The sequence below is a fragment of the Calypte anna genome, chromosome 18 (genome assembly GCF_003957555.1).
Source record: "Calypte anna isolate BGI_N300 chromosome 18, bCalAnn1_v1.p, whole genome shotgun sequence".
Taxonomy (NCBI): domain Eukaryota; kingdom Metazoa; phylum Chordata; class Aves; order Apodiformes; family Trochilidae; genus Calypte; species Calypte anna.
In genome coordinates this window covers 2,429,671-2,456,981 of record NC_044263.1, presented here as the reverse complement: position 1 = coordinate 2,456,981, position 27,311 = coordinate 2,429,671, and the positions used below count along the sequence as shown (strand labels likewise).

Below are 27,311 nucleotides of genomic sequence, written 5' to 3'. Positions count from 1 at the left end.
CTCGGTGGCGCTGGCGGCGGTGAGGGGCGGGGCTTGTTCTGATTGGTCAGCGCGCAGCCATAGTCACCGCCCAATCTGTTGATGGATGGACGGGTAAGCCAATCGGAGGGGTGAAACGGGGTTGGCCCCGCCTCTGGGTGGGTCGGAGCCGCTCGCTATTGGCTGGCGGAGGGGGGTGGCCACGTGGTGATGTTGTGGTTGCATCAGACGGGAGCGGGAGGGTGCGGGAAGGCTGCGGGGATAACGGGGGATGGGGACGGGGATGGGGGACAGGGGGACGGACAGAGGGACAGACGGACACTGAATGGAGGACTAGCACCCAGGGGGGTGGGCGAGGGGCTGCGTGGAAGCGGGTGATGACGTCACGGGGCGCGGTGGAGGGTGCGGTGACGTCACGGGCTGGGTGCGCTCCGTCTGTGGGGCTGCGCAGGGGATGCTTTCACTTGTTTTTAATGTTTTATTAATCTTTTTAACCCGGTTTAGCTCGGAACAGCATCAGTGGTGTGGTTGGTACCGGTCCTTGTGAGGCCACATTTGGGGGAAGGGGAGGGAGAAGGAGGGAGGGAGAAAAATAATAAAAAAACCCAAAATCCCGGAGCTGAGTCGTAAAAAAAATGTTCTGCAAAGAGCCCGGAGAGGCTGAGCCTGCAAACCCCCTCCTGAGCTGAGTAATCCTCATGTGAGCGCTGAAATCATCGGGCCCGAGGGTTCCGCAGGATTCCTGGAAAAAAAAGAGCCCCAGGCAGAGTCCGGGGGGATAAATCCCAGATAAATCCCTCCTGGAATCTAGAATCATAGAATCATAGAATGGGCTGGGTTGGAAGGGACCTCAGAGATCATCGAGTCCAACCCTTGATCCACTCCCCCCGTGGTTCCCAGCCCATGGCACTCAGTGCCACATCCAGGCTCTTTGGAAATATCTCCAGACACGGAGAATCCACTACTTCCCTGGGCAGCCCATTCCAATGGCTGATCACCCTCTCCAGAAAGAAATTCTTTCTAATCTCCAACCTAAACCTCCCCTGGCACAACTTGAGACCCTGCCCTCTTGTCTTGCTGAGAGTTGCCTGGGAAAAGAGCCCAACCCCCCCCTGGCTCCAACCTCCTTTCAGGCAGTTGCAGAGAGTGATGAGGTCTCCCCTGAGCCTCCTCTTCTCCAGTCTCAACACCCCCAGCTCCCTCAGCCCTTCCTCATAGGATCTGTGCTCCAGTCCCTTCCCCAGCCCAGTTGCCTCCTTTGGACCTGCTCCAGCACCTCAATCTCCTTCCTGAGCTGAGGGGCCCAGAACTGGACACAGGACTCAAGCTGTGGCCTCCCCAGGGCTGAGCACAGGGGCAGAATCCCTTCCCTGGACCTGCTGGCCACGCTGTCCTGAGCCAGCCCAGGATGCCATTGGCCTTCTTGGCCACCTGGGCACACTGCTGGCTCCTGTTCAGCTTCCTGGCAATCCAGACTCCCAGGTCCCTTTCTGCCACTTTGTGCCCAGCCTGGAGCTCCCCATGGGGTTGTTGTGGCCAAAGTGCAGGACCCGGCACTTGGAATGTTGAACCTCATCCCGTTGGGATCATCCCAACTCTCCAGTCTGTCCAGGTCCCTCTGCAGAGCCCTCCTGCCTTCCAGCTGATCCACACTCCCCCCCAGCTTAGTGTCATCTGCGAATTTGCTGATGATGGACTCAATCCCCTCATCTAAATCATCAATGAAGATACTGAACAGAACTGGGCCCAACACTGATCCCTGGGGGATTCCCGGTGTCCATAATATTCCCCTGCCACAAGAGAAGGATGAGACTGGGAGGATGGAAAAAGCTGGGAAAAGAGTTGGCTCGGGGTGTCCCAGGATGTGGGGGCCACTGGGAAGGCAGCAGGGAAATCCTTTTAAAAAAAGAAATAGAAAAAGAAGAAAAGACAAAAGAAGAAAAGAAAAAAGAAAAAGAAATAGAAAAAGAAAAGAAAAAAAAAAGAAAAGAAAAAAAGAAAAAGAAAAAGAAAAGAAGAGAAAAGAAAAGAAAGGAAAAGAAAGGAAAAGAAAGGAAAGGAAAGGAAAGGAAAGGAAAGGAAAGGAAAGGAGAAAGGAAAGGAAAGGAAAGGAAAGGAAAGGAAAGGAAAGGAAAGGAAAGGAAAGGAAAGGAAAGGAAAGGAAAAAAGAAAAAGAAAAAAGAAAAAACCCCAAACCAGTGGTACCCTATTCTGGAGGAGGCAGCAGCAGCAGCCCAGCTTTTCGGGCCGGTTCCGCTCCGGTCCCGCTGCTCCGAGCTCTCCTACAGCCGGTGCTGCCACCTGCTGCTCCCAGCCCGCTCCTCACTGCATCCAGTGCTCCAGGGATGGGATGGGATGGGATGGGATGGGATGGGATGGGATGGGATGGGATGGGGATGGGATGGGATGGGATTTTCCCTCCTGGCACTGCCAGTAAATTGGGACCAATGGGGGGAAAAAACCACTGGCTGGAGAAGGCAGAGTCCTGCTGGGAAAATGGTACAGGAAGGAATATGGGGTTTACATCTAATAGAATTATCCTCTGGCTTTCATGGGTTAGTTCTTGTTTGCATCAGGACAGAGAAGTTTTCTGTGGTGTTTGTTTTGTTTTATTTTATTTTATTTTATTTTATTTTATTTTATTTTATTTTATTTTATGTTGTTTTGTTTTGTTTTGTTTCGTTTTGTTTCATTTAATTTTAACTTGGTTTGGTTTCTTTTATTTTGTTTTATTTTATTTTTGGACCTGCTCCAGCACCTCAATCTCCTTCCTGAGCTGAGGGGCCCAGAACTGGACACAGGACTCAAGCTGTGGCCTCACCAGAGCTGAGCACAGGGGCAGAATCCCTTCCCTGGACCTGCTGGCCACGCTGTTCCTGAGCCAGCCCAGGATGCCATTGGCCTTCTTGGCCACCTGGGCACACTGCTGGCTCATGTTCAGCTTCCTGGCAATCCAGACTCCCAGGTCCCTTTCTGCCACTCTGTGCCCAGCCTGGAGCTCCCCATGGGGTTGTTGTGGCCAAAGTGCAGGACCCGGCACTTGGAATGTTGAACCTCATCCCGTTGGGGCTACACCTGGCTCCAACCTCCTTTCAGGGAGTTGGAGAGAGTGATGAGGTCTCCCCTGAGCCTCCTCTTCTCCAGCCTCAACACCCCCAGCTCCCTCAGCCTCTCCTCATAGGGTCTGTGCTCGAGTCCCTTCACCAGCCCAGTTGCCTCCTTTGGACCTGCTCCAGCACCTCAATCTCCTTCCTGAGCTGAGGGGCCCAGAACTGGACACAGGACTCAAGCTGTGGCCTCCCCAGAGCTGAGCACAGGGGCAGAATCCCTTCCCTGGACCTGCTGGCCACGCTGTTCCTGAGCCAGCCCAGGATGCCATTGGCCTTCTTGGCCACCTGGGCACACTGCTGGCTCCTGTTCAGCTTCCTGTTACCCCAAACTCCCAGGTCCCTTTCTGCCTGGCTGCTCTCAGCCACTCTGTCCCCAGCCATGGGGTTCTTGAGGCCAAAGTGCAGGTCCTGGCACTTGGAATGTTGAACCTCATCCCCCTGGGATCATCCCAACTCTCCAGTCTGTCCAGGTCCCTCTGCAGAGCCCTCCTCCCTGCAGTCCATGGGGCTGTGCCATGGCCTCCCAGCTCCTGATGGTTTCTGCAGGAGTTCTCAGGTCACTGCCTTGAAGCTTCTCCCAGAAATTCACTTGCTGATCCCCAGGACTGCAGCACACAAACGTCTCCTGGGCTTGGCTGCACCCAGAAAATGCTTTTTTGTTGCTGCAGGGGGATTGTGGGGATGGAGCAGAGCTCAGTGACTTCCATGGGAGCAGCTGGAAATCAGGGATCCAGAGCTCCATCCCCTCATCATCAGTGTGCTTCAGCTCCCAGCTGGGGGGGTGGGAAAGGCTATGTCCCATTCCTGGGGCACACAGCAGGTGCCAAGGGAGCCTCAGCTGACGTTTCCCAAGCCCAATTGTTTTTCCAGTGGGTTCCTTCCATCTGGGAAAACGTTCTGTTATCTTAAGGGGGAGGGATTGCACCAGAAGTCACTCGATTCTGCCCCAAACTCCTTTGATGTGGGTCCAGACATTGTTGGGCTCTCAATCCAGACCCAGAGTAGTGGATGTGCAGGATGTGTTTACTTTGCCACCTGCTTCCAGAGCCCAGCACTGATCCAGAGGGTTGGTTTGGATGCTTTTCTGTCTGCCTTGAGCTTGCAACACAACTGGGTCACGGGGGATGCTCAGAGGGAGCCCTCCCTGGGCTGCTGCTCTGTGAGAAGCAGAGGAACTGAGGGTTCTGTTCAATGGGGGTATTTACATTCCCTGACAAAACAAACACTGGTGACATTTCACATGTGTTCCAGGAAAAGAAGTCACCAGTAGCTGCCCACTCCCTCCCTGCTCTTTCCCTCAGCTTGCGTCAGAGTGATCCCAAAGTCAGGAATCACATCTGCAGATGCTTGGGAACTTCAGGAACTGCTGAAGCTGCCTGGGGGGGGGTTGCATAAAGTTAACAATGCAAACCCAAATTTTCACAGCCCAATTGCTGCTTTCCCACCTTCCCTTTCTTAGGAGGGCTGAGAGCCCCAGCAGGTCTCTTTTTGTGGTGTTTCAGGTGATGTTTTCTCTCTCTGGGTTCCTGGGAGGCTTCCTGGCACCCTGATCTCCATCTGGTTCCCACTGTGCTCATCCCTGTCCCTACTTAGGGTTGGGAGAGTCCTTGAAGTCCTTCAGACTGCTGCACAGACACCCAAGCAAAGAGTATCCAAGAAATAGGGTCAGGAGGGTGCTGAGCAATGGGGTCTAGACACAGCTTTGGTTGGAAGAAAAAGGAGGAGGTTGAAGTTAAGGATGGCTGGATGGCACCAGGACCTGCATTAGAATTTTCAAGGGGGTTTTGGGGCTCCATCCAAGTGTCCCTGAGCCTCTCCTGGGTGCCATACCTCATCCCCCTCACTGCTGAGCTCGTCAGCACTTTGCTCAGGAGGGAAAAATCTTCCCAACATTGTCCCTGGGGTGCTGGAAGCCTTCCAGCTGGGAACCACACTGAGTGGCTTGCAGCAGGAACGTCTGGCAGATGGGAATGGGATCCCTGCCTGGGCTATCTGTAAGATCTGGGCACTTCAGGGCATTTTTATTTTTATTTTTATTTTTATTATTTTATTTTTCTTGCTTGCTCTGCTCTGAGCCTTCCCAGTCGTTTTTCCCTCTTCAAAGTAACACATGGAAATGATTTGAAATCTGCTGCCCAAAGCAAAGCTGGGGACAGTTTCAGCAATTCCCTGCCCTGCTGATGTGCAGCCAGACCAAAGCCTTCCCTGCACCAATTTCCAGGGTCCAAAATGGTTTTTAGCCCATGGCACAGGTCACGATGGGGTTAGAGGAGGAAGCTCCAGAGCTCTCTTTCAGGCTGCTTTTATTTATTTTTTTTTTAACACATCCATCCCTTGCTTTGTTCCTTGATCACCTTTCACGTGGCAAAATCCCAGACACTGATAGCAGATTTATTTCTGCTGCAGCTCATCCAGAGGCTCAGACTTCTTGGCAAACACCGTTGCTAAGCACCCTTCTGGTGTCCTTGGGTGCAGGGACAGTGGAGGTGTCACACTGAAAGCTCTCAGGCCTGCAAGAGCATCTCCAAACTTTGGCCTTGAGCCCCAAAGCCCTCAGATACTCTATTATTAAACAGGAATATTTTTTTTCTCTGTTTATTGGCTCTTAATCTATGGATTTTCCTAGGAATCACACCACGGGATGGGCTCGGTGTGCACCAGGATGTTTTCTGTGCTTAACACACATGAGATGCCCAAAGGACACAGCATGAACCCTTCTTCTGACATGGCCAGGGCTCAGCAATCAGCTCAGGGGTTTGAATTCCACTGCCTTTCTGTTTGCTGTGGATTTTAGGGCTTTTTGGGCTAATGGCAGAAGAAATTCCCCCCCTAAAGACAGCCCATGCAGCAGTCACCCTGATGGAGAGGGCTGCACCTTGAACTCTGCCTCTTTGGACCTATTTTAAAATCTGTCAGATTAAATATCTGTAGCAAACCTGGAAGAATTTAGGAAGCTGAAAACTTATTTTCCTTGGTGTTGTGATCCCAGACATTGCTGTTGCTTCCTTCTTCAAGTTGTCGTTTTTCTGTGAAAATCACAACACCACCAAGAGATCCCCAAACCTCAGCTGCAGCCCCTTGGCCCCTGCTGGTACAGATTTCCACCATTTCACATAGAAAACAGGGTGGGTGTGGGGGGGATAAAGTTTGGCTGCTTTAGTCTGACACTTGATTCATTTTCTTTCAATCCCAGGGGCTGCTCTGAGGTCTGGTGGGACCTCCTGGGCTGGTACCTTCGGCTGCTCTGAGGTCTGATGGGACCTCCTGGGCTGGTACCTTCAGCAGCACCCCCTGGGCAGCATCCCAGCTCCCCACTGTTGATTTTCCTGCCCTGAAAATACCCACCAAGCAGCTTTTTGTCCTGTGCACACAGCAGGAGTGATTTCTATGCTCTGCTTTCTCATCTTGGCTGATAGAATCATTTTTTTTTGCCCTGAGCTCCCTGCTCCCTGCCCTGCTGTTATTCCTGGCAGGATTCAGTGGCTCGTGGAGTTATGTTTTCTAGCCCAGTGACGTTTGTTTTTTTTTTTTTTTTTTAATTATTATGATGATTTTCCTTTCAGATGGATCCAGCAACTCCTCAGCCACTTCAGCTTCAAGCTGCTTGTCACTGCTCCTCGTGTCACCCTCAATGTCCTATTCAGAGTCACCTTTCCCAGCTGCTTTTCCCTGGATTTGCTCCTCAGCTCTGCTCCCCTGGGGGGTTTGTTTGGGTGCAGGGGGGTAAGCAGAGCAGGAAAACTTGGGACTTTTTTTCCTTCCCAGTGGCCATTCTTTGCTTCTATTGCTGTTGATCCCTGCGTTGATAAATAGCACCATAAAAATTAGGGTAATAAATGCAGTCTTTGTCAGAACTTCTGGGAAGACTTTGTTAAAAAGCAAACAAATTATCTCCCCACTTGGCTATTGCAGATGCTTTCTGCAGACAGATTTATTGGATTCCAGAGGAATATGGATCCTCCAGGACTTAATGCAGAGGGGAGATGAGCCAAGTGTCTGAGCATGACGAGGTGGCACTGTCACCCAGCTGGTGATGATGGTGATGATGAAGAGTGATGAAGGCTGCTGGGTTTAATCATGGAAATTGGGTTTTTGACTCCTCCTGAGGAGGCTGATGCTAACCAGAGGAACCTAAGGGTAAAAACGGAGTGGACATCCTGGTCAAGGTCCTCTTAACATGCAGGGACCTGAATATCTCTGGGCACTTCCACTCAGAAGCTGCCTGGTACTTCAGGCAGAGTTTCTGGGTTTAAAAATGAGAGCAATCAGGCTCCCAGAAATCCAGGAATTCCTATCTGCAGCTTTCTGCAAATCCACGCTGGGATAGATGATCATTCCCAGCCCTTGCCTGGGGACTCATCTGGGCTGTGCTCACTCTCCCAGTATTTACCAGTTTGGGAAGCTGAGTGTTCCACCACCAAGCTCAGGAGACTCTTCCCATCCCTGTAATCCCTGCAGAGCTGGAGTCTCACTGGATTTCTCTAAAAAAAAAAAGAATATACTGGTGCTTTAGGGCCAGGAGATGACTGCCAGGACAGGAGATGAAACAGAATGAGAGCAATTATTTTATGGAGCTCTTGATAAATGTAACTACAAGCTGCAAGAACAGCTCTGTGCACACCCAGTCCCCTCCTCACCCTTCCTGGTGGTGACTCCCTGGCTGATTTTTCCTGCTTGGATTCTGCTTTTCAGCAGCCCCAGGCATCAGATTGCTTCATGAGAACCCCCAGTGCCTCCAACTGCTGGAAATGAAAGTTGTGGGGATTGTGCTGATGGGAAGGTGAGGGATTTTACTCAGGAATGTTTAATTATTTAATCAGACAGCTAATAGCAGGGGCTGGCTCTTCAGTCAAGCCAGACCACAGGGAACAGGGCTTGGTTTTCTTTTCTTTTCTCTGGGGTTTTTAGAGGTGTAAGAATGAACACGTGGATTTGTAGGAACAGAGGATTGTGAGAAGTTTGAATGAATTGAATGAATTTTCCAGGTAAATCAGTGCTGGCTCATGAGAAGATGCAGGTAACAAGAGGGACCCTGGGTCAGCATCCTCTGCTCCCTTCCTTCCATCCCTGCATCCAGAGCAGGCTGCACAACAATGTATTTATTTTCTTAGCAAAGAGAACGTTGCAGAACAGGTTTTAGGAGGGATCTGATCTTTCTTCCAGATGGGATCTATCCCAAAACAACACCGGTGGGACTGGTCCAAACAAGGAGCGTGGTGTGGCCAGAGCAGGCAGCTTGCTAAATGGGATTTTTTTTTCTTTAAACAAGCAAAAAAAACCCCAAAAAACGTCTAGAAGGCACGTCCCTGGAGCCTTCTGTCCTATGGGATGAGCAACCCCAACCCCATCCCCATCCATTTCCACCCCCAACCCCTTTCCCATCCACATCCACATCCCCATTTCCACCCCCAACGCTATCCCTCTCCCCATCCTCATCCTCATTCCTATTTCTATTCCTATTCCCATTCCCAACCCTCTCCCTCTCCCTCTCCCTCTCCCTCTCCCTCTCCCTCTCCCTCTCCCTCTCCTCATCCTCATTCCTATTCCTATTCCTATTCCTATTCCTATTCCCATTCCCAACCCTCTCCCCATCCTCATCCCCATCCTCATCCCCATCCCCATCCTTCTCCCTCTCCCTCTCCCCATTCCCATTCCCAGCAGAGCTGTTCCGGAGCTCTCATCATTCTCTGGATCCATTCCAACACCTCCCTTCCCTCCGGGGATGCAGACCCCAGCGCCGGACAGCGCCTGCAGGGAGGGATGGGTTCGGCCGGACCGGACCGGACCGGAATCGACCGGCTCTAAGCCAACCCGGCCCGGCCCGGCCCCACCCCACCCGACCCGGCCCGGATCGGCCCCATCCGACCCGGCCCGGCCCCGCCCGGCGCTGCTCGGTTCGGTTCGGTTCGGTTCATCCCTGCCCGCTGCCCATAGCGCCGCAGCAGCTTTCTCCCCCGATCCATCCTCCCTCCTCCTAAAGGGGCAACGCCCAGCGCCCCCCCCAATTTCAAGCCGCGCTGTGCACATTGGAACCGCGGCTCCCGGCGTTGCCCCTTTAAGGTTACCGAGGCGACGGGGCCGGGTGAGAGCGAGGCGCATTGACGTCACGGCGGGCGCTGATTGGCTGCGCCCCTTGGTTTCCGGTGGGAGCCGCCGCCGCTGCTGTCGCCGAGGCCGCGGCCGAACCGGGACGGGCGGGGGGCGGTGAGAGCCCCGCGGAGCCTCCCGCGTCAGGTGAGGGCCGGGGGGACACACCCGGAGGGGTGCGGAGACGGGGATGGGGCTGCCGGGAGGGACGGGCACGGAGCCGAAGGCCTGCGGCCTTGCCCCGGTGAAGGGAGCGGCCCCGGTGCCGCCGCCCGCAGCTCCCGGGCCTGTTCGGAGGTGGGGGGGGGGGGGGAAGGGAAAAGAAGGGAAGCGTCCCCGTTGCTGCCTCAGCCGGCGGCCCTGAGCTTCGGGGGGGAGAGACCGAGCTGCGTGGGGTTGGCGGGCGTTGCCTCCCAGCCCCGGTTCGTGTCCCGGTTCGTGTCCCCCCGGCCCCGGTTCGTGTCCCGGTTCGTGTCCCCCCGGCCCCGGTTCGTGTCCCGGTTCGTGTCCCCCCGGCCCCGGTTCGTGTCCCCCCGGCCCCGGTTCGTGTCCCCCCGGCCCCGGTTCGTGTCCCCCCGGCCCCGGTTCGTGTCCCCCCGGCCCCGGTTCGTGTCCCCCCGGCCCCGGTTCGTGTCCCGGTTCGTGTCCCCCCGGCCCCGACTCGTGCCCCCCCGGCCCCGCTTTTGTCCCCTCCTCCCCCACGGCCCCGGTTCGTGTCCCGGTTCGTGCCCCCCCCGGCCCCGGTTCGTGTCGTCCCGGTCCCGCTTTTGTCCCCTTCTCCCCCCCTGGTCCCGGTTCGTGTTCCCCGTTTCCCTGGTCCCGGTTTGCTTCCTCCTCTTCCCCAGTTTTGTCTCCCCCTTCCTGGTCCCGGTTCGTGTCCTTCCCCCGGTGCCGGTTCGTGTCCGTCCCCTCCCCGGTCCCGGTTCGTGTCCCCCCCGGTATTTTCACCGCTGGGCCCTGTGGGAGCCGCCTCCGGGGAGCCCCGGCCCTGCGGTGAGGGGCGGGCTGGGCCGGGCCGGGCCGGGCTGGGCAGCCCCGGGGCGGGTGGGACGGGCCCGGTCGGTTCTCTGAGCACAGGAGTGTGCGAAGGGTTTGCCATGAGCAGGAAAAAAACCCCAAAACCCCACCAAAAAACCCCCCTCCCCAAACCACCTCGTAAAAATGCCGGATTTTTCATGATTTAAACAAAAAAATATGTATTTTTTTGTGGTTCCTGCAGTGCTCTCCTGAGCAGCCCCTGCCCATCCTGCTGTGCTTTTATTTCCAGGGATTTTCCAATTTGGAGGCTGTCAGGGAGCCCCTGAGCTCCTTTGGGGCTGTTAATTGGGGCTGACCTTCACTGGAGGAGCTGTCAAAACAAAAGGAGTAACTGGAGAACCTTAAGGTGCTTTCCCAGCCCCTCTGGAGCCCTTTCTTGGTGTTTATACAACACAAAGTACATCTGGTTGGGCACACTTAACCAGGGATTAAGTGTGACAGGAATGGGACCTGTTTGAAGTGTTGGCCATTTCATTTTAACTCTCATCCCCCTCTAATCTCCAGCAGCATAATTCCAAGGGGCTCAGTGTCACAGTTGCCTCTGGGACCTCTTGTTTCTCAACCTCCTGCCTTAGTAATTCATTAGTAGGATGAATAAAGAGGGTGTAACACTGCCCTCTCACTGCTCAGAATTATTTGTGGCTCAAAACCCATCTTTTCCCTCCCAAAAGCTGATCCTGGGATCACCAGCTCTCCCTGCACCTTCAGGAGCTGTTGTCACCCCCTCCCTGGAGCAGGTAACTGGCTTTGTGTTTCCTCAGAAATCCCCCTGAGAAATGCTTTGCCTCTCTCTTTAGCTCTTGGGGTGTAAATTGCTTCACAGGAAAAAAAAAACAAACTTGTGTGAAGAGTTTCTGTGTGTCTGGATATGTAAAGGTGGGGTTTAAAGGGCTCCATAACCTGAAAAGGAGGAAAAACCTGCACCAAGAGCATCTTTAAAAGCATTTGAAAGCTGGCACTGCATCTTCTAAGTTTTCTGAACCCCTGGCTTTGTAACAGAGCTGGTTAACCTCTTGATTAGTGACAGGTTTGGAGGTTGCAGTGTATCCATGGAGATATTTGGGTCCATACTTCCCAATTTAAACTAGGGAACAGCTTTTTAGGAGAAACATTCCTAATTCTCTTGAGTTCTCTTGGTGGATTCTGCCTTGGCATTTGGCTTGCTGCCTTTGGCTTCCACCTGGACACGTTTCACTTCCTAATAATTTGAAAACTGCCCTCTCAGATTCCCAGCACCCACCCACCTCTCCCTTGCTCATCACCCACATGACAGCTCTGGGAACCTCCAGTCCTGGGAAGCACTCATTTTAATCAGGAGAAACTTGAGGTGGAAGCTGCTCTCACTTTGCTCACAGGGCTTGGTGAAGCTTCTCCAGCTCAACCACTTTTCCATTTGCCCTTCTGCCTACAGAGCACTCAGATTTATTTTTTTTTCTCTCTTCCCAGGTGCTGAAGAAGTTGATAGTTTGGTTTTGGTTGTTTTCAGTGTGCAGCTTGGTTACTTGCAGGTAGTTTTATGCTGTGCTATCAGTACCCATGCAACATAACTATTTTTTTAGGCAGCCTAATGTGTTTGACTGGATCAAAGAGCAGCATTTCCCCAGGTTATTTCATTTTCTTTTTCTCTTTTCTCCAGCAATGGCAGCTTCAAGCAGCAGCAGCAGTGAGGAGGAGAGGAGCCTTCGGGAATGTGAACTTTATGTCCAAAAACACAACATCCAGCAGCTGCTGAAGGATTGCATTGTACAGCTGTGCACAGTGAGGCCTGAAAGACCCATGGGATTCCTCAGGGAATACTTTGAGAGACTGGAGAAGGTAAAAACACAGAGTGGGAAGGGGGAGAAACCTGAATTTATGTCACTTCTTTGTGGTTTAGAGGCTGAGCTTCAGCTCGGGCCACTCTTTGCATGGGCCATTTGAAATGGTGCTTTTGGGGGAAAAAAAACCTATTTTCCTGCTAATCCTCTGTCTGCACAGGGCACTTAGGGCACAGTGTAAGCTGATGAGGAGGTTTCAGGTGTAATCCTGATCTGGTGCTTGCTCAGAGGAGCTGCTCAACAGCTTGCATGTGGCTGTGGTTAGATGATAACCATCTGGTTTGACCTTGGGCAGGCAGCAGTTTTATGGGAGTTTGGTTTCTTGTATACAGTAACTTGGGCTCAGCAGAGGAGCAGGAGGTCACTGGTTGTTATCCAGACCTGGCTGGAGTCAGAGGGAAGAATTTTCATTCCAGATCTGTAGGAGAGAGCAGTCCTGCTCTTCCTTCCCTGGGGAGTTTGGGGCTGATGTTTTGCTTTGTTTTTCCTCAAGTTTGGTGGTGGTGTTTTTGTTGTTGGAAGCATTCTGGGATCTGGGGAGTGGAAAGCATTTTCTCATCTCACTGCTTGTATTGAAATGGTGGCTTCACATTCTTCTGAAGTGTTCATTTTGTGCAATATCTGAGCTCCCAGGGAAAGAAAATGGGAGGTTTGGAAAGCTAATGCAGAGGAGAGGTCAGACACACCAGCTGGGTTCAGAATACACCTTCAGTAAATAATGTAGCTGTGACCTTGTACAGCAGCTGTTTGCAGGTGCTGCTTTCAGTACTTGTATGTAGCAGGAATATAGTTTTGTCCCTTGAGTTTTCACGAGTCACTGGTGGCTGTTGTGAAGAAGAAAGAAATGAACATGAGAGATCACGAATGTGCACAGTGGGAATTGACTTTTAGTGGAAGTGTTCAAGGGAAATACAAGAAAATAACCAAATGCTGCAAACTCACCTGCTAAAACTCAGTGTATTTGAGGAACATTTTGCTTATTGAATGAACAATAACTCTGTTAAATATTTGGCTTTTTAGTTTTTGTTTTGAGTACATCACAGAGAATACCTGACCAGGGGACAGCTAAAAGCTTCTGCACTGCTCTGCTTGGCTGGGTGATGGAGTTTCAGCTATGGAAATTTAATGTAGAGCTCATTATTACAGCCTGCCAGATGAATCCTGAATATTGGGGCTGGCTGTCCTCTGGACTAAGGGCAAGTTTGAAATGCTGGGTGTAATACAGTTCTGGGCATACTTTGCTATATTAAAACCTGGAACTCTGAAACAGGATTGACATCAAGTTACTGTCCTTCTTCCCCACCACAAACACATCCCTGAATATTTTCCTATTTTCTGGGGTGTTCCTTTTGCAAAATGTAGTTAGGAAGGAACTTTCAGCACTGCTTCTTTAGCTTCTGAGTGTTTTGCATTTGTATTTATTTATTTTTTTTTTAATTTGTGGAGAGCTGGTATAAATTCCATACTAATTATCCAGGAGAAGTTGAGGCTGTTTCTGGTGTAATGACAATTACCAGATGCCAGACTGCACAGTGTAAAACATGATTCTAAAAACTGTGGGGGTCTTCTGTAGTTGATAGTTACAGATCTCATAGCTTTAACATTTTTTACCTGTAATAATTTAAGTGGACTCATAGCTACTTATGTTTCAGGAGAAATAAATAGACAGTTAGTGGTTACAGACACTGAAAACTCTTTGAATTATGATTATAATTGCTTCATTAGCTGGGAGAGGAGCATAAACACTTGGATGTGATAAATAGATCCTTTAGTATTAAACTTTTTAAAGATTATGGTAGTGGTAGTGAGCCTTTGCCTCATTGAGCAGTGCTTTGATGCACAGCTCCCTAGCTAAATGCTGAAGTGTTTCTGAGAGTCACAAATCTCAATATTTTATATTTTATCTGATGCTGGAAAAAAAAAAAAGCAGTGTTCACTGAGAGAAAAATTATCCAGTTTTTCTTTAATGTTCTGTATCCAACCAAAATGTTTCTGTGCTTGGGGACATTGCCCACTTTGTGGAGAGGGAGTTTAAACCCAATTCACTTTGTGGAGAGGGATTTTAAACCCAATTCACTTTGTGGAGAGGGAGTTTAAGCCCAATTCACTTTGTGGAGAGGGAGTTTAAGCCCAACCCTCACTGCAGCTCAAGCTGTTTTTCCCAACATCCCAGCTGAGCCTCCTCTCCCTAAAACCAGAGGTTAGAAACAGAGTTTGAAACACCCCTCACCCCCTGCCACTTGGCAACGTAGCACTATTTTATCAATGGGCAGAGAGCAGGAAGTGAAATATCACTCTCTGGGTCAGGGCTTGCTCTTTGGCTGGCTGAGAGGTGTCAGATGTGAGCTCAGTGTCCCGGTGATCTGATGTCTCTTTTCCTCCAAGTGCTGGTGTTACACGTGGCCCCCGTGCACCTCCGGAGCGTGGCAGCCAAACCAGGAGAGGCCATGGTTTGGTCAAGGACACAGGGACAAACCCAGCTCTGGGAGCTCCTGGAGAACAGATGACTCCTTGTTCTTTTAAAGCATGTCCCCAAACTCCTGGGTTTTTTTTTGTGCTGGCAAAGTTATGGTGCAAATGCTCTGGCTCCAAGGTTGGCTGTTTGTTTGTTTGTTTTTTTAATTGGATTTTAATTGATTCAGGTGAATCTTGTGGTAAAGAATCAGATTGCTGTGTGTTAGGTTAATGACATTTGGTTGTCAGTACACTAGCCTGCTACAATATCACTGCACCACAGCACAAATCATTGAAGAAAAGAAGGAAAAGGTGGAACATTTGTGCAAAGTTGATGAATTTGTGGTGTGTGGAAAAAACCGTGGGTGAGCTCTAGCATCCTCCCTCCCCCTCTTTTGTGAGCAGTGTTCCTAGTGCTTTCTCCTAAAATAACTGTTGGTTTTTGGGTATTGAGCTGGCCCATGGCTTGACCTTGTTTCAAAAGCTTCTCCTGTCACCTGGATTTCTGAGGAATTGCTCCTCTGGCTTTCAAATCCAAGCAGGCTCAGCACCTTGCTGCTGAGGGAGGGAGCTGCAGAGTTTGCAGGATGTCTTCACTGGTGGAAAAGAGGATCAGCTCCACTTATGAAACCCTTGGTGTCACTTATTAAAAGAAACACTATTGTGCTGAGAATGTCATGAATGAGAAGCAGATCTGCCATCTGTTTGGGAAGCCTTTGATCTTGGTTGCTGCAGCCTCCTGTTTGCCTTAATGTCAGGGTAACAGTAGCCAGGAAGCTGCTTTGCCTGGGCAGCCCGAATTGGAGTATGACATAGGTTGACTTCTTTATTTTTATTTTTATTTTTTTTTTCTTTCCTGGATTATGTGACACAAACATGTCTTCCTTCCTGTGCAGGAGGAAACAAAACAGTTGTTGAAGTTGTCTGGGTCTCGTTCAGACTCCAGGGAGGATGAAATCTCTCCTCCTCCTCCCATGAACCCCGTGGTTAAGGGCAGAAGAAGGCGTGGGGCCATCAGTGCAGAAGTCTACACAGAAGAGGATGCTGCATCTTATGTTAGAAAGGTGCCTCAGCTTTTAAATGCTCCTAAAAATTGCATCTGCAGTCCCAAGAGTTGATCTAAAGCCACCTCCCCACCCCCTGTTTGAAGTAACACCGAGTTCCTGTAGGCTCCTAAGTCCTGTGATAACTGTAAAAAGGAAACCTCTGTGTGGAGCTGTTTAACTGGAGGGTAGAATAAACTGTCATGCAATTAAACCATCTAAACAGAGCTTAGACCTGTTCCCTTTGAAGTAAAATATACTTAGGTGGACCTATATTTATATATTATATATAAACAAAGTGTTTCCAGTTACTTGACAGCTGCAACATAAGGAGTTACCTTTAGCCTAGTGGCAGAGCAGATGGGCTGTTATTCATTGGAAAACACAAATGGAACAGGGACTTGGACTCTTGCAAAAGAACCTACAAATTTAGCATGGAATGATACTTTTATTATTGCATAAAATAATACAAGATTGCATTTGCCTTCTGCATCAAACAGCTGCAAACATTGACTCTGGTTTTAGATCTATAGTGCTTGAAATAAGCTGGAAAAAAAAACCCTCAGTGATTTAAGTGATTTTTTTACCTTGATGAATGCAGAAATTTTTCTTGAAGAAATGAATGATTTCTTTTTTCCTATTATATCCCAGGTTATTCCAAAAGATTACAAGACTATGGCTGCTTTAGCAAAAGCCATTGAGAAGAATGTGCTGTTTGCCCATCTTGATGATAATGAGAGAAGGTAGGAATAAATCTTTGTTGGGCTGGAGGTTCAGATGCATGAATGCATGCACAGGTGGCAGATGTTCAAGCAGTTAACTAATTTTAATGTCCTTTTTTTTTCAGTGACATCTTTGATGCAATGTTCCCTGTCACATACATTGCAGGAGAGACTGTCATCCAGCAAGGCAAGTGACAATGTTTACATTGATGAATAAGCTGGAGATGGTGAGCAGAATCTGGCCTACTGCTCTTCTTTCTTTATTTGTATATTTATTTATGTATTTTTAAGTAAAAACACAGTCTGGGTGCAGTGCCCCTTGCTTGTTATGTTACCTGAAGCACAGCTCTTAAGTGAAGAGTGGAGCAGTTGTAGGGAGATGTGGTTTCCTTGTGTCTATTTCCTTGTGGAAAGATTGCAATTGCTCTGGGTGGTTCTGTAGAGCTCCTCCTGTCAGCTTATGGATCCCGGAGGGGTTTTCAGTAACCCTGGAAACGCTGCTGCTCTCCCTCACACCAGTAGGTGTCCTCTTGCAAAGGGCTGGGTGTGAAATCAGCAAAATGTGACATTTCCCCCTGGAAGCTGTGCAGGTTGTGTCCTTGCCAAGCTTATTAGATTATAAGATGAAAGCTGGCAGAGATGCCAGTTCTGTGAAGCATGAGTGCTTCTGAAGCTTTACTCTCTTCTTAATGTGTGTTTGTTTTTTTATTTTTCTTCTTTAGGTGATGAAGGTGATAACTTCTATGTTGTTGATCAAGGAGAAATGGATGTAAGTATTTTTGGTAGTTCATTAATGCCATGTTCATCCTTAGCAGAAGAACAGTCTGATCTCTGTAGGTCTCTTGCACAGCTCCTTCCTTTAGCAGCTTTTCTTATAATCTTACTGATAGAAGTTTATTTTGGTTTGGAGCCTCTTTAAGAGCTGGCTGCACAGACAATGAGTTGTGTTGAGTTTCTACATGAATGATTCAGACACCAGCACTTTACAAGTGCAGGGCAGAGTCTGCCTGAGTTGTGGGATGGGCTCAGAGCATGACCAAGCTTTTTATTTTCCCATCCAACTAATCTATAGCCACCTCTCTGTGAGAGGCTTTTATTGAAGTTTTACATCCTACCAAAGGGTCTCAGGAGTCTTAGATTAGCATGTCCTGTAGGAGAGAGTCCCTTTGTCAGGGAAAGGGGCTGGGGTTGGCTGTGAAGTGGTGATAAAACCTTGAAATGGTCAAATCTGTGCAGAAGTGAGAATTTCCCTTTACAATAAAGGAAATATGGGGGGCAGGAGCTTTGGGTTGTCTTCAGCCAGCTCCTAGGAGACCAGGGGCCTTGGCTTACCACCCTGAACTGCCTTCCAGGTTTATGTCAACAACGAGTGGGCAACCAGTGTTGGGGAGGGTGGAAGCTTTGGAGAACTTGCCCTCATCTATGGAACTCCCCGTGCTGCCACTGTCAAGGCAAAGACGAATGTGAAGTTGTGGGGCATTGACAGAGACAGCTACAGAAGGATCCTGATGGCAAGTATTTTCCCAGCTGATACATGGCTTATGGACTTCAGCTGTGTGCTAGCTTGGAGTTCTGCTTTTGGTTTTGCTGTTCATCCAACTCACCCTGATCGTTTGACCTTTTCTCTGCTGGAGTTCTTTATTCAAAATCCTGCTGGCTTTTGTTTTCAGAAGCTGATCACTCAGCATGTGTTTCTCAGGCCATGGGGAATGGTTCACTAGTGACTAAAATCATAGCAGTGCCATGTAAACCAAGTCTAAATATGTAATACCTCCTGGTTAGCTTGATATATATCTAATATTTGTGTATTTTGGTGAGGTTAAACATGAAGAATACATTTAAGAAACATTAAGGCTGCAATAAATGCTAAGTCCTTCATGAAGGCTGCTGAAATATTACTGAAATAATGACATTTGCAAACACATAATCCTGTGGGTTTGGGGTTTTTGAGGTGGGATGCAGTATGTCTGGTTAAACATGTTTTTGTCTTAAGTTTTTCCTTGAAGCCTCACGTAAAACATAAATAAAACCTTTGTGTTGTTCTTGTTTGTTTGTTTTTTCTTTTCAGGGGAGTACTTTGAGAAAGAGAAAGATGTATGAGGAATTCCTTAGCAAAGTATCTATATTGGGTAAGTGGGAAGATTTTTGCACTGAAGTGGAATCAATTGTAGTGCAGCATTATAGTGGTGACAGGCTCGTGTGGCAGCATCCTTCTAAACAACTTCTGATTCAAACCTTGATCTGGGGTGCACAAATGTAGCCAGAAATAGGTTGAGAAGACAGAGCAGGAAGTACAGCTTGTGTCTTGAAAAGATCATCAGTTAATAATACCAGTTAATGAGCTGTGAACTCTGCAGAATCTCTGGACAAATGGGAACGCCTGACGGTGGCTGATGCCTTGGAACCAGTTCAGTTTGAGGATGGACAAAAGATTGTGGTCCAGGGAGAGCCAGGAGATGAGTTCTTCATTATCTTGGAGGTAAGTTCAAAATTAAAAGCTCAAGCACTTTTTTTTTTAAAAAATGAATCTAAATAGACAGAGAAAAATGAAATGTATGGATGTAGGGGATTCCTAAGGAAATACAATACTGCTGGACATGCAGAAGCTTGTGTGTAGTTTTGCTATTTTTCCTATTTTTCTTGTACCATTTGTAACAAGTTTCCAGCTGAAATCAGTTCTTCTTTTTCAGAAGAGCAGAGGCCTGTTCTAGATAATGAGTCAGGTCTTTCTAGTGTTGCCTTGTCTGATTTTTTTCCATATTTTATTAGTGGTACAGTAATATTCTTTGTGTTGTGAGCAAAACCAGGAAGAAATCAGTGCTGCAGATACATAAATACCCAGGACATTATGCTTAGAGAGGGCCAGCACTCTTTGTAGAGCAATCCAGTGAACTATGCAAGGACCCTGAAGTGTATTTTAAAGACTGAGACATCGTAACAGTTTTTCTGCAAAGTAGCTGATTCCTTTGTGGAAGTAAATGCTTCAAGTGATGCTGGAAATGTTTCATTTTGGTTTAAAGGGCACAGCTGCAGTGCTACAACGTCGGTCAGAAAATGAGGAATTTGTTGAAGTGGGCAGATTGGCACCTTCTGATTATTTTGGTGAGTTATGGAGTGACAACTGTGATTATACTTTATCTGTGCTGTGGGGGTGATAGTGATGGGATAGATGTGCTTAATAACTGTTTTGGCTGACTCTTGTGGTTTCCCTCAGTGTCAGGTGAGTATCAGTCACTTGACATTCAGGGGATGTGTGTGTGTGTGTGACAGAAATGTGATTGTTCCATGGTACTTTAATTTAGAAGGGGTTTTGGTGGAGATTTGGTCAGACCCTTCAACTTCAACACAGAGCTAACTGTGAAATTGTTGCATCTTGCTTAGGGCTGTGTCTTTGTGGCTGGAGATCCCACAACCTCTCTTTCTCTCTCTGGGCAGTTTCTTTCACTGTGAAACCAGCCTTGTTGTGAAGGATTTTTTTCTTTATGCCTGACAGGAATTTCCTGTTCTGCACCTCTTGGCTCTCTCTCTGCTGTCACTGTGCAGAGGCCAGCCAAGTTTTGCCTTTATAACAGCTGAAAACCCAAGTGCAAATCAGGGTCTTTTCTCCTTCTGTTGAAGCTACAAGTTATCATTGTGCATAAGTTTCTTTGGCTTGAAAAAGCTCACCTCTGCTGGCAGTCTTTTTTAATATTTCCCTTGAGATTCCTAATCCTAAATTTAATGTTTTCTCTACCATTGTGTTGAGGTGCTCCAGACCCCCAGGGGTTTAACTCTCCCTTAGAACCTACTTACTCTTTTCCAACCCTGTGTTTTGGAGGCTAGTGAGTTCAACAGTTATAACTGGGCACAGAGGAAAAGTTTTTCTCATTCCTTTTCAATGCCCCTTCTGATAATGTGGATAAATTTATTCTCTGAGGAGCACTGAGTTCTTTCCTCAGTCCTGAACATGGAGATAACCAGCACAACTGCTTCAAAAACAGCCCCCAAAGCTGCTGTGATTTCTTTCATGCATGCTGCTAGGAATATTGGGGTAGCTGTTGATAGAAAGAGGGACTTACTGAGAATTTTACTTTCAATTATGTTGTTTAGCAAGTGTAATGGGTATTTGAAACAAAGCTTCTGGCATCTTTATGCATAACTCATGAAATGGGACTTCAAGGTCTTCCACACCCCCATGGCAAAGTCAGATTCTTGATTCTGGTTGGCTGTGGGTCAAAGGCTTCTGCCTTAAGCTTTAATGTGTTTTATTTCAATCCCATCATCTCCTGGTCCTCACTTTCCTAGAAACAGCAGCATTGCACAGAAGCACATCTCGCACATGAAGCAGGTAACTACTTGTTGGCTAGGAAAATGACATGGTAAGTTGAAATGTGATCTTTTCTCAAACAGAACCAATGCTGAGCTTTTCTCAGGCCTTCAGAGGGACTCAATTATAGACAGTTTTTAACCAAATAAAAGTTCTTTAAGTGGCATTTGTAGTTGCTTCTAATGGAACCACATAGATACTTGTTCCGCTCAGCGTTAAAACCTGACTTAACTTCTTCTCCATTCCTGCAGCAGCTTGAAATACAACAGGGTCATTTCACAGAGTATTTAGGTTGGAAGACACCTCCAAGATCACCCTTTGACCAACACCATAATCCAACAACCAAACCATGGCCTTAAGGACCATGTCCAAACACCTCCAGGGATGGCGACTCCACCGCTGTCCCGGCGTGGCCCTTCTGATTTCTTCAGCGATTTTGCACCCGTTTTTGTTTTGTTTTGTTTTTTTAACACTGTTCCTCTTTTCCTGTTGCCCTAGGTGAAATTGCTCTGCTGATGAACCGTCCTCGTGCTGCCACAGTTGTTGCTCGTGGCCTCTTGAAGTGTGTGAAGCTGGACCGGCCCCGCTTTGAACGCGTCCTGGGTCCCTGCTCGGATATTCTCAAGCGCAACATTCAGCAGTACAACAGTTTTGTATCACTGTCTGTCTGAAACCTCCTGCCCTCTCCTAAACATGCTTCACCAGTGCAGACTGCTTCATTACCCTTGTGCAGAGCCACATTACCACTGGCATTTGCAGCTTCCTGTCTGTTTAAAAAAAAAACACAAAGAAAAAAATTGCTTATCACAGCACTGTTTTTTTTTTAATTTAGAGCATATTAGTTCTGTGCTCTCTGCCCCATTAAATCAATAGAAAAATGCTCTATGGAGATGTTTGCTGTTACAGCTTCTCTCTGTGCAGCAGTGGCCAACTGGAGGCAATGCAGCCTTGCTTCAGCAAGGGAGAGAGCTCCTGGCACCCATGCTAATTGCATGCAGGAGGGAGGTGACAGAAATGGGGGAGGAAATTGGGTTGGGTTTTAGTTTTGGTTTTTTTTTTTGAAAGGTGTTTCTCTAGTTGTTGGACAAATTTTAAGGCTGTGGTCATCATCTGCTGTATTTCTTCTCAAATGAGAACTGCCCTTGTAATTGAGTTTCCTGGGGGTTGGGGTTTTCTTTCTTTAATTTTCTGGGTACTGTAATCCTGGGTTCAATCGTGAGGCATCAGCTGCTAGGAAGCCACAGCTGGACTTTAGCAGTGTAAATGTTCCTGTGTCTGCTGGTTTCAAGATTGCTTAGTTAATGTTTTGTCAAGTGTAAATCAAAGCTTTCAAGGTTCATAGTTCTGGTGAACTACTGAATTTATTACTGAAATTTGCTGACTTGCCACAACTGATTATTTTTTTTCTCCATGTTCTTTCTTCCACAATAGAGATGCCATTTAAAAACTCTTCCTGTTCAAAGTGGCAAGAACCAAATGTTACAGTAAATGCCTACCTTTGGTCTCTAGCACCTAGATTGGTGTAAGAATGGTGCAGCTGTCCAGCTCTTAGGAATGTTCAGGTATTTAGATTGGTGCAGAAACCAGAAATAGTTATTTTCCCTGTGATTCTTGCTCCCTTATGTAAATCCTCAGCTGACTTTAAATGATCATTACTTCAGGTGAACCTTTCCTTTTCTAGGGAAAATAAATGCTGAGTCTTTATGGCCAGCACCAGTTGCAGGGGTTGAGGTGGCTGGTCTAAAGAGATGCCATGATTTTAGGGAGGGAAATGCAAGGCAGAGAAGTCCCAACTTTCCTGCAACACTCAGTTATTTTAAGCTGTTGGGTTGTTTTTTGTTGTTTTGTTTTTTAAAATCACTCAACTTATTCTTTTTAAAATAGTTTAAATACAAAAGGTGCATCCTCTTTCCTTGCTCTGGAATTTACATGATCCATCTTTCATACTCACTCTTTTTTTTCCACGTTCAGTATGTTGCAGAGTCTTTAATGTGTTGCAGTCTTTACCAGCTTTATGTTCCATTATTCCTGTGCCACACCAATACTTCCCAAAAAGTTTTTACTGAATTCCACGGTTCAATAATGGTAGGCAATGCAATTTTAAAGGTTTCCTTTAAACTGTAATTTATATAAAAGTAGTGTAGGTTTGTATCTGGGAGTGACAGCAAGCAGTTTTTGCATCTGTTGTGCAACTACTTCTGAGGATGGAGCCCTGATTTGTGTTTCCTTTCTGAAGGTGAATGTGGGTTCAAAATTCAGCCTTTCTCCCAGGCACGTAGCTAATGAGAGTCTAATTAATGCAAAATAATACTGAGGGTATCAAGCCTTTACAAAAGGTTTCAGGGTATTTCTGAACCTGAAATCCCAGTAATGGGATTTAAACACTTCTGTGGTTCAAGTTCTGTATTCAGAAGATATTAAGTAGAGGATTTCCTGCCAGAGTCCTTAAGAAGGTGTAAGCAAATGCTACCTTCTTTGGCTTTTTTTTTTTTAATCTAGTTTTGACTCTATCCAGGTTTATTTCTTCATATGTGTTCTTCGTGTATACTTTTAAAGCACCAAAAACTGTGTAAAAGTAGTTAAAGCTCCACAAAAAAAAAATGCACATTTTTTTTATAATAAGGCTTCTAATCAAGTTTCACTACTGCATCTTTTTAGCTTGCTGTTTACTCCCTTTTGTAGTTTTGCCTACAGGATTTAAGAGAAATCAGCTAAGTCTGAGTTAAATATTAATCACAGTTATAGCTTTACCTTTGTGTGCAATTTCAATATGTTTGAAACCACAATTGGCAATAGTTTTGCCTTAGCTAATATTCAGGGCTTTAGAAGTAATTTTTGCTAGCCCACCTTTACAAACTGATGAAATCTATTGCCCTAGAAAGCTATAGTCAACCAGAGGACCATTTTTTGTATTGTTACCTGACTCTATAAGTCGATTTACTGTATGTGCTAATATATTATATTCTATTCCTTTGTTATAGATTGTCCTAATGGCAGGTAAAGCAATAAAATGATATAAATTCTTAAATGCAATCAGCCTCTTCTTTTTCCCCTCTCCATATATTGTGTTTCCCTTTGCTCTCAGAGAGGATGGGAGGAACTCAGCAGACTAATGGGTGAGCTTTGTGTTAACTCTGGAGGATTGAGTGCAAGTCCTGGGTTACAGAACTGGACCTTTCATTCCAGAACCTGCAGCAGAACTTGGTCTGCACAACCCAGGAACTTCTCCAGAGTTCTGGCACTGGGTGCCCACGGCTGCTTTTGAAGTGAGGAGCTACCTGCATCCTGCTGGAGTCTCTCAGCACCTCTTGCTGCTTTCATCTCTTGTTCAGGCTGTTAATTCCCTTTGGTTTGAGCTCCTAAAATTGTCTAAAGTTCTCTGCTCCATCTGGGCTGCCTTTAGGGAAGCTTTTGAACACGTGATGGTGAATTGTCAATGAGTTCTGGTGGGCAGCCAGGGAGAAGTCAAAGAGGAGGGGACTTGGTTTCCACGTTATGAAGGAGAAGTTTGGGAAGTTGGGACCTGAAGCAGCTCAGATTTGGATGTTTTGCACCCAGCTCTGACAAAGCTGGCACCCAACTGTGAAGATACACAAAAAGCTACCTTGGAAGGGAGAATAAAAATAACAAGGCAACCTCACAAGCTGTCCCAGCCATTTCAGTAGCTGTGGGGTTTGTTTCCTTCCCCTTCCTTCCTTTTTTTTCCCCCCTTCCCCCCCCCCCTTTTTTTTTCCCCTTCCCCCTTTTTTTTTCCCCCTTCCCCCCTTTTTTTTCCCCCTTCCCCCCTTTTTTCCCCCCCCTTCCCCTCCCCCCTTCCCCCTTCCCCCCCTTTTTTCCCCCCTTCCCCCCTTTTTTCCCCCCCTTCCCCCCTTTTTTTCCCCCCCTTCCCCCCTTTTTCCCCCCCTTCTCCCCTTCTTTTCCCCCCTTCTCCCCTTCTTTTCCCCCCTTTCCCCTTCCTTTTTTCCCCCCCTTCTCCCCTTCTTTTTCCCCCCCTCCCCCCTTTTTTCCCCCCCCTCCCCCCTTTTTTTCCCCCCCCTCCCCCCTTTTTTCCCCCTCTACCCCCCCTTTTTTTTCCCCCTCTACCCCCCCTTTTTTCCCCCCCTTTTTCCCCCCCTTCCTTCCTTCTTTTTCCCCCCCTTCTTCCTTCTTTTTCCCCCCCTTCCTTCCTTCTTTTTCCCCCCCTTCCTTCCCCCTTCCTTCCCCTTCCTTCCCTTCCTTCCCCTTCCTTCCCCTTCCGTTCCCTTCCTTCCCCTTGCCTTCCCCTCCTTCCCCTTCCTCCCTTCCTTCCCCTTCCTTCCCCTTCTTCCCCTTCCTTCCCCTTCCTTTCCCCTTCCTTCCCCTTCCTTCCCCTTCCTTCCCTTCCTTCCCCTTCCTTCCCCTTCCTTCCCCTTCCTTCCCCTTCCTTTTCCCCTTTTCCCCAAGAAAGCACAAACCTTTATCACCTAAAACCCAAAGTCCCACTTCAGCCTTTCCTTTTTCCTTCTAAACTCATTTCCTCTTGCCGTGTTTTTCCAGCAGCCACCACGAATCATTCCACGCCAGGACCAGATGGATTTTAGGATTTCCGTGGGTGGTTGGAACACCCAGAAGCCACCAGCAGAGGGAGATCCAACCCCGGCAATCCCACGACCTGTGCGGGAACAACCCCGCACCCCGCATGCTGAGGGTAAGTGAAATCCTTTTAATTTCCTCTCTTCTCTGTCCCCAGGAGCCGAAAGGTCTCTGAGCCTTTCAACATCAAGAATTCTGTTAGGATGAGACAGTCTAAACCTTATTTTTGGGGTGAAATCTAGAAATGGAAGAGCATGGCTGAATGGAGAGGGACTGATGGAGTGTGGCTTGGCTTGGCTGGGTTTGTGCAGGGTGTTTTGCCAACCTTGGTGGCTTCAGAACATCTTGGCTGAGTAAAAACCCCTCCCAGATTTCCTCAAACCTAACAAATTAATTGAGGCAGACACCTTCAAGTTCTTACTGAAATTACAACCACAGTGTCCCCTGTAGTTCCACGGTGTGGACACAGGTGGGTTTGTAGCGATTACTTGCTGGGGGTTGTATGAAGTGGAAAACCAGGAGCAGTGGCCAAACAAGGTTGTTCCAACCTTGCAGGAGCCAGGCACTCTTTGGCTGCCAGGGGCCACAGAGTTCCCTTTAGCGTTGGGGCAAATTCCAGGCCCATGAGAAGGAGGAGGCAGTGGGAGGTGCCTGAGGAGGCAGCTCAGAGCTAGCGCCTGACAACTCTGGGGCTTTAGGAGTGTCCTCTGAAAGGGTCCTGGCAGTGCTGGGAGATGTTTTTATTTAATTAAGGTTCAGTTTAGACTGAAGCTTTCTAGTCAGATATGTTGGATAGCTTCTCATCTTTAAGGCTATAAAACAAAACAAACAAACAAAAAAGAAGTACAACCCAAAGTTCTCAGCTTCTTTCTACAGGCCTGCCAGAAGCTCAGTGGCAATCACTCCTGAAGGAAAAAGCTACCAAAGACCACCTTCAGTGGTCAAACCATTTAAGTTTTGTCCTTGAAAATGGAAGATACCAAAACCCCCCTCCCTTCTCAGTAATTTTAATTTTTCCCCTCTCCAATTCATACTCTGTCTCCTCAAAATGCAGAGAGATTGAGTGGTGGAGGGGGGGATGTCCCATTTTCTGTTGAGTGATTGCACAGCTACAAGAAGTGAGGAGATGACCTGAGATAGATGCCCCCCCTCCACACACACACACATTTTGGCAAAATGTTTTGATGAAAAGTGAGTGGTTTCTTGGGCTGGAACTGCAGTCCTGGGGCTGAGCAGTTTGTCCTGGGAAGTGAGATTACTCCTTGCTCACATACACAGCCTTGAACATTACAGGACCAGAAAATGAGAGGAAAAAAGGGTCTTGGCACCTCTTTTATTCAAGCCTCATCCTTGGATCTAGTTTTGTGTCCTTCCCAAGTCAGGCAGAGATTCCCCTGCCCATCCCAGGGCATGACCAGCTGCAGAAGAGGAACAGGAGAGGAAGATCCACTGCTTTTCCACCAGAAAGCTGGGATTTGGGCTTCCAAGGTCTGCAGCAGCCAGCCCACAACTTACCAACACGTTGGCCCAGCAGAAAATCTTTGGTTGAGCACCCAGCACAGAATCCCAGTGTGATTCTTCAAGGCCTTCTGAAGAGTTTCCCCTCTCAGTCTTGGCAAGTGTTTTTTTGGGGGTGTTTTTGTAGTAGATGGGGATTGCCCAGCTGTTAAAACACTTCCCTTGCAGGGTTTTTCCCCTCTGAGCATGAGTTAAAGACTTTTTTTTTCCCTCTTTTTCACCTCTGAGCATGAGTTAAAGGCTCTTTAGGTGCTCAGCTTCACTCTGTCAGATGCAGGAGGCTCCATGGTGTCATTGGCCACCACCTTGGCTTCTCCATAGGTGTCTATTGCATTTCCTCACAGCTTTCAGGATCAGCTGTAACCTTCTGTCCAAAGCCAAGAGATGGGGTTCAGTAAGGACAGGGGCCAGGGGGTCCTGCAGGAGGGATTCCCTCACACATCACTGAGCTGATATTCGGGCTCAGCCAAGAGCTGGAGTCGTAATAAAGTTGTCTTCTTTATTCTGGAAAAAAGAGAAAAGAGACATTTGAATGCAAAGTTCCCATCAGGAAACCAGCTGTCTGAAGCCTTGGCAGGAAGGGAAGGAGGGAGGGCAGAGATGGGTGAAGATCCTTTGGTGAAGAACTCTGGAACAAAAGGTTTGCTGTGCAGAAAGCTCAGCTCTGCCCGTGTTTTTCCAGACTG

The 27,311-nt window shown here is 47.9% G+C and overlaps 1 protein-coding gene across 2 annotated transcripts; it reads left to right on the top strand.

The window, feature by feature from the left end:
- The first annotated feature begins 9,221 nt into the window (after positions 1-9,221).
- On the top strand, positions 9,222-21,346 carry LOC103529116 (cAMP-dependent protein kinase type I-alpha regulatory subunit). Of its 2 annotated transcripts, XM_030461844.1 has the most exons (12): positions 9,222-9,323; positions 10,886-10,951; positions 11,851-12,029; positions 15,382-15,549; positions 16,180-16,271; positions 16,376-16,437; positions 16,973-17,019; positions 17,603-17,761; positions 18,319-18,379; positions 18,608-18,729; positions 19,271-19,352; positions 21,055-21,346. In XM_030461844.1, the coding sequence occupies exons 3-12, from the start codon at positions 11,853-11,855 to the stop codon at positions 21,225-21,227; spliced, it is 1,143 nt and encodes a 380-aa protein (XP_030317704.1). In that variant the 5' UTR covers positions 9,222-9,323; positions 10,886-10,951; positions 11,851-11,852; the 3' UTR covers positions 21,228-21,346. The 2 variants fall into 2 exon arrangements, with proteins under 2 accessions (XP_030317704.1, XP_030317705.1); XM_030461845.1 differs by lacking the exon at positions 10,886-10,951.
- Positions 21,347-27,311: the final 5,965 nt, after the last annotated feature.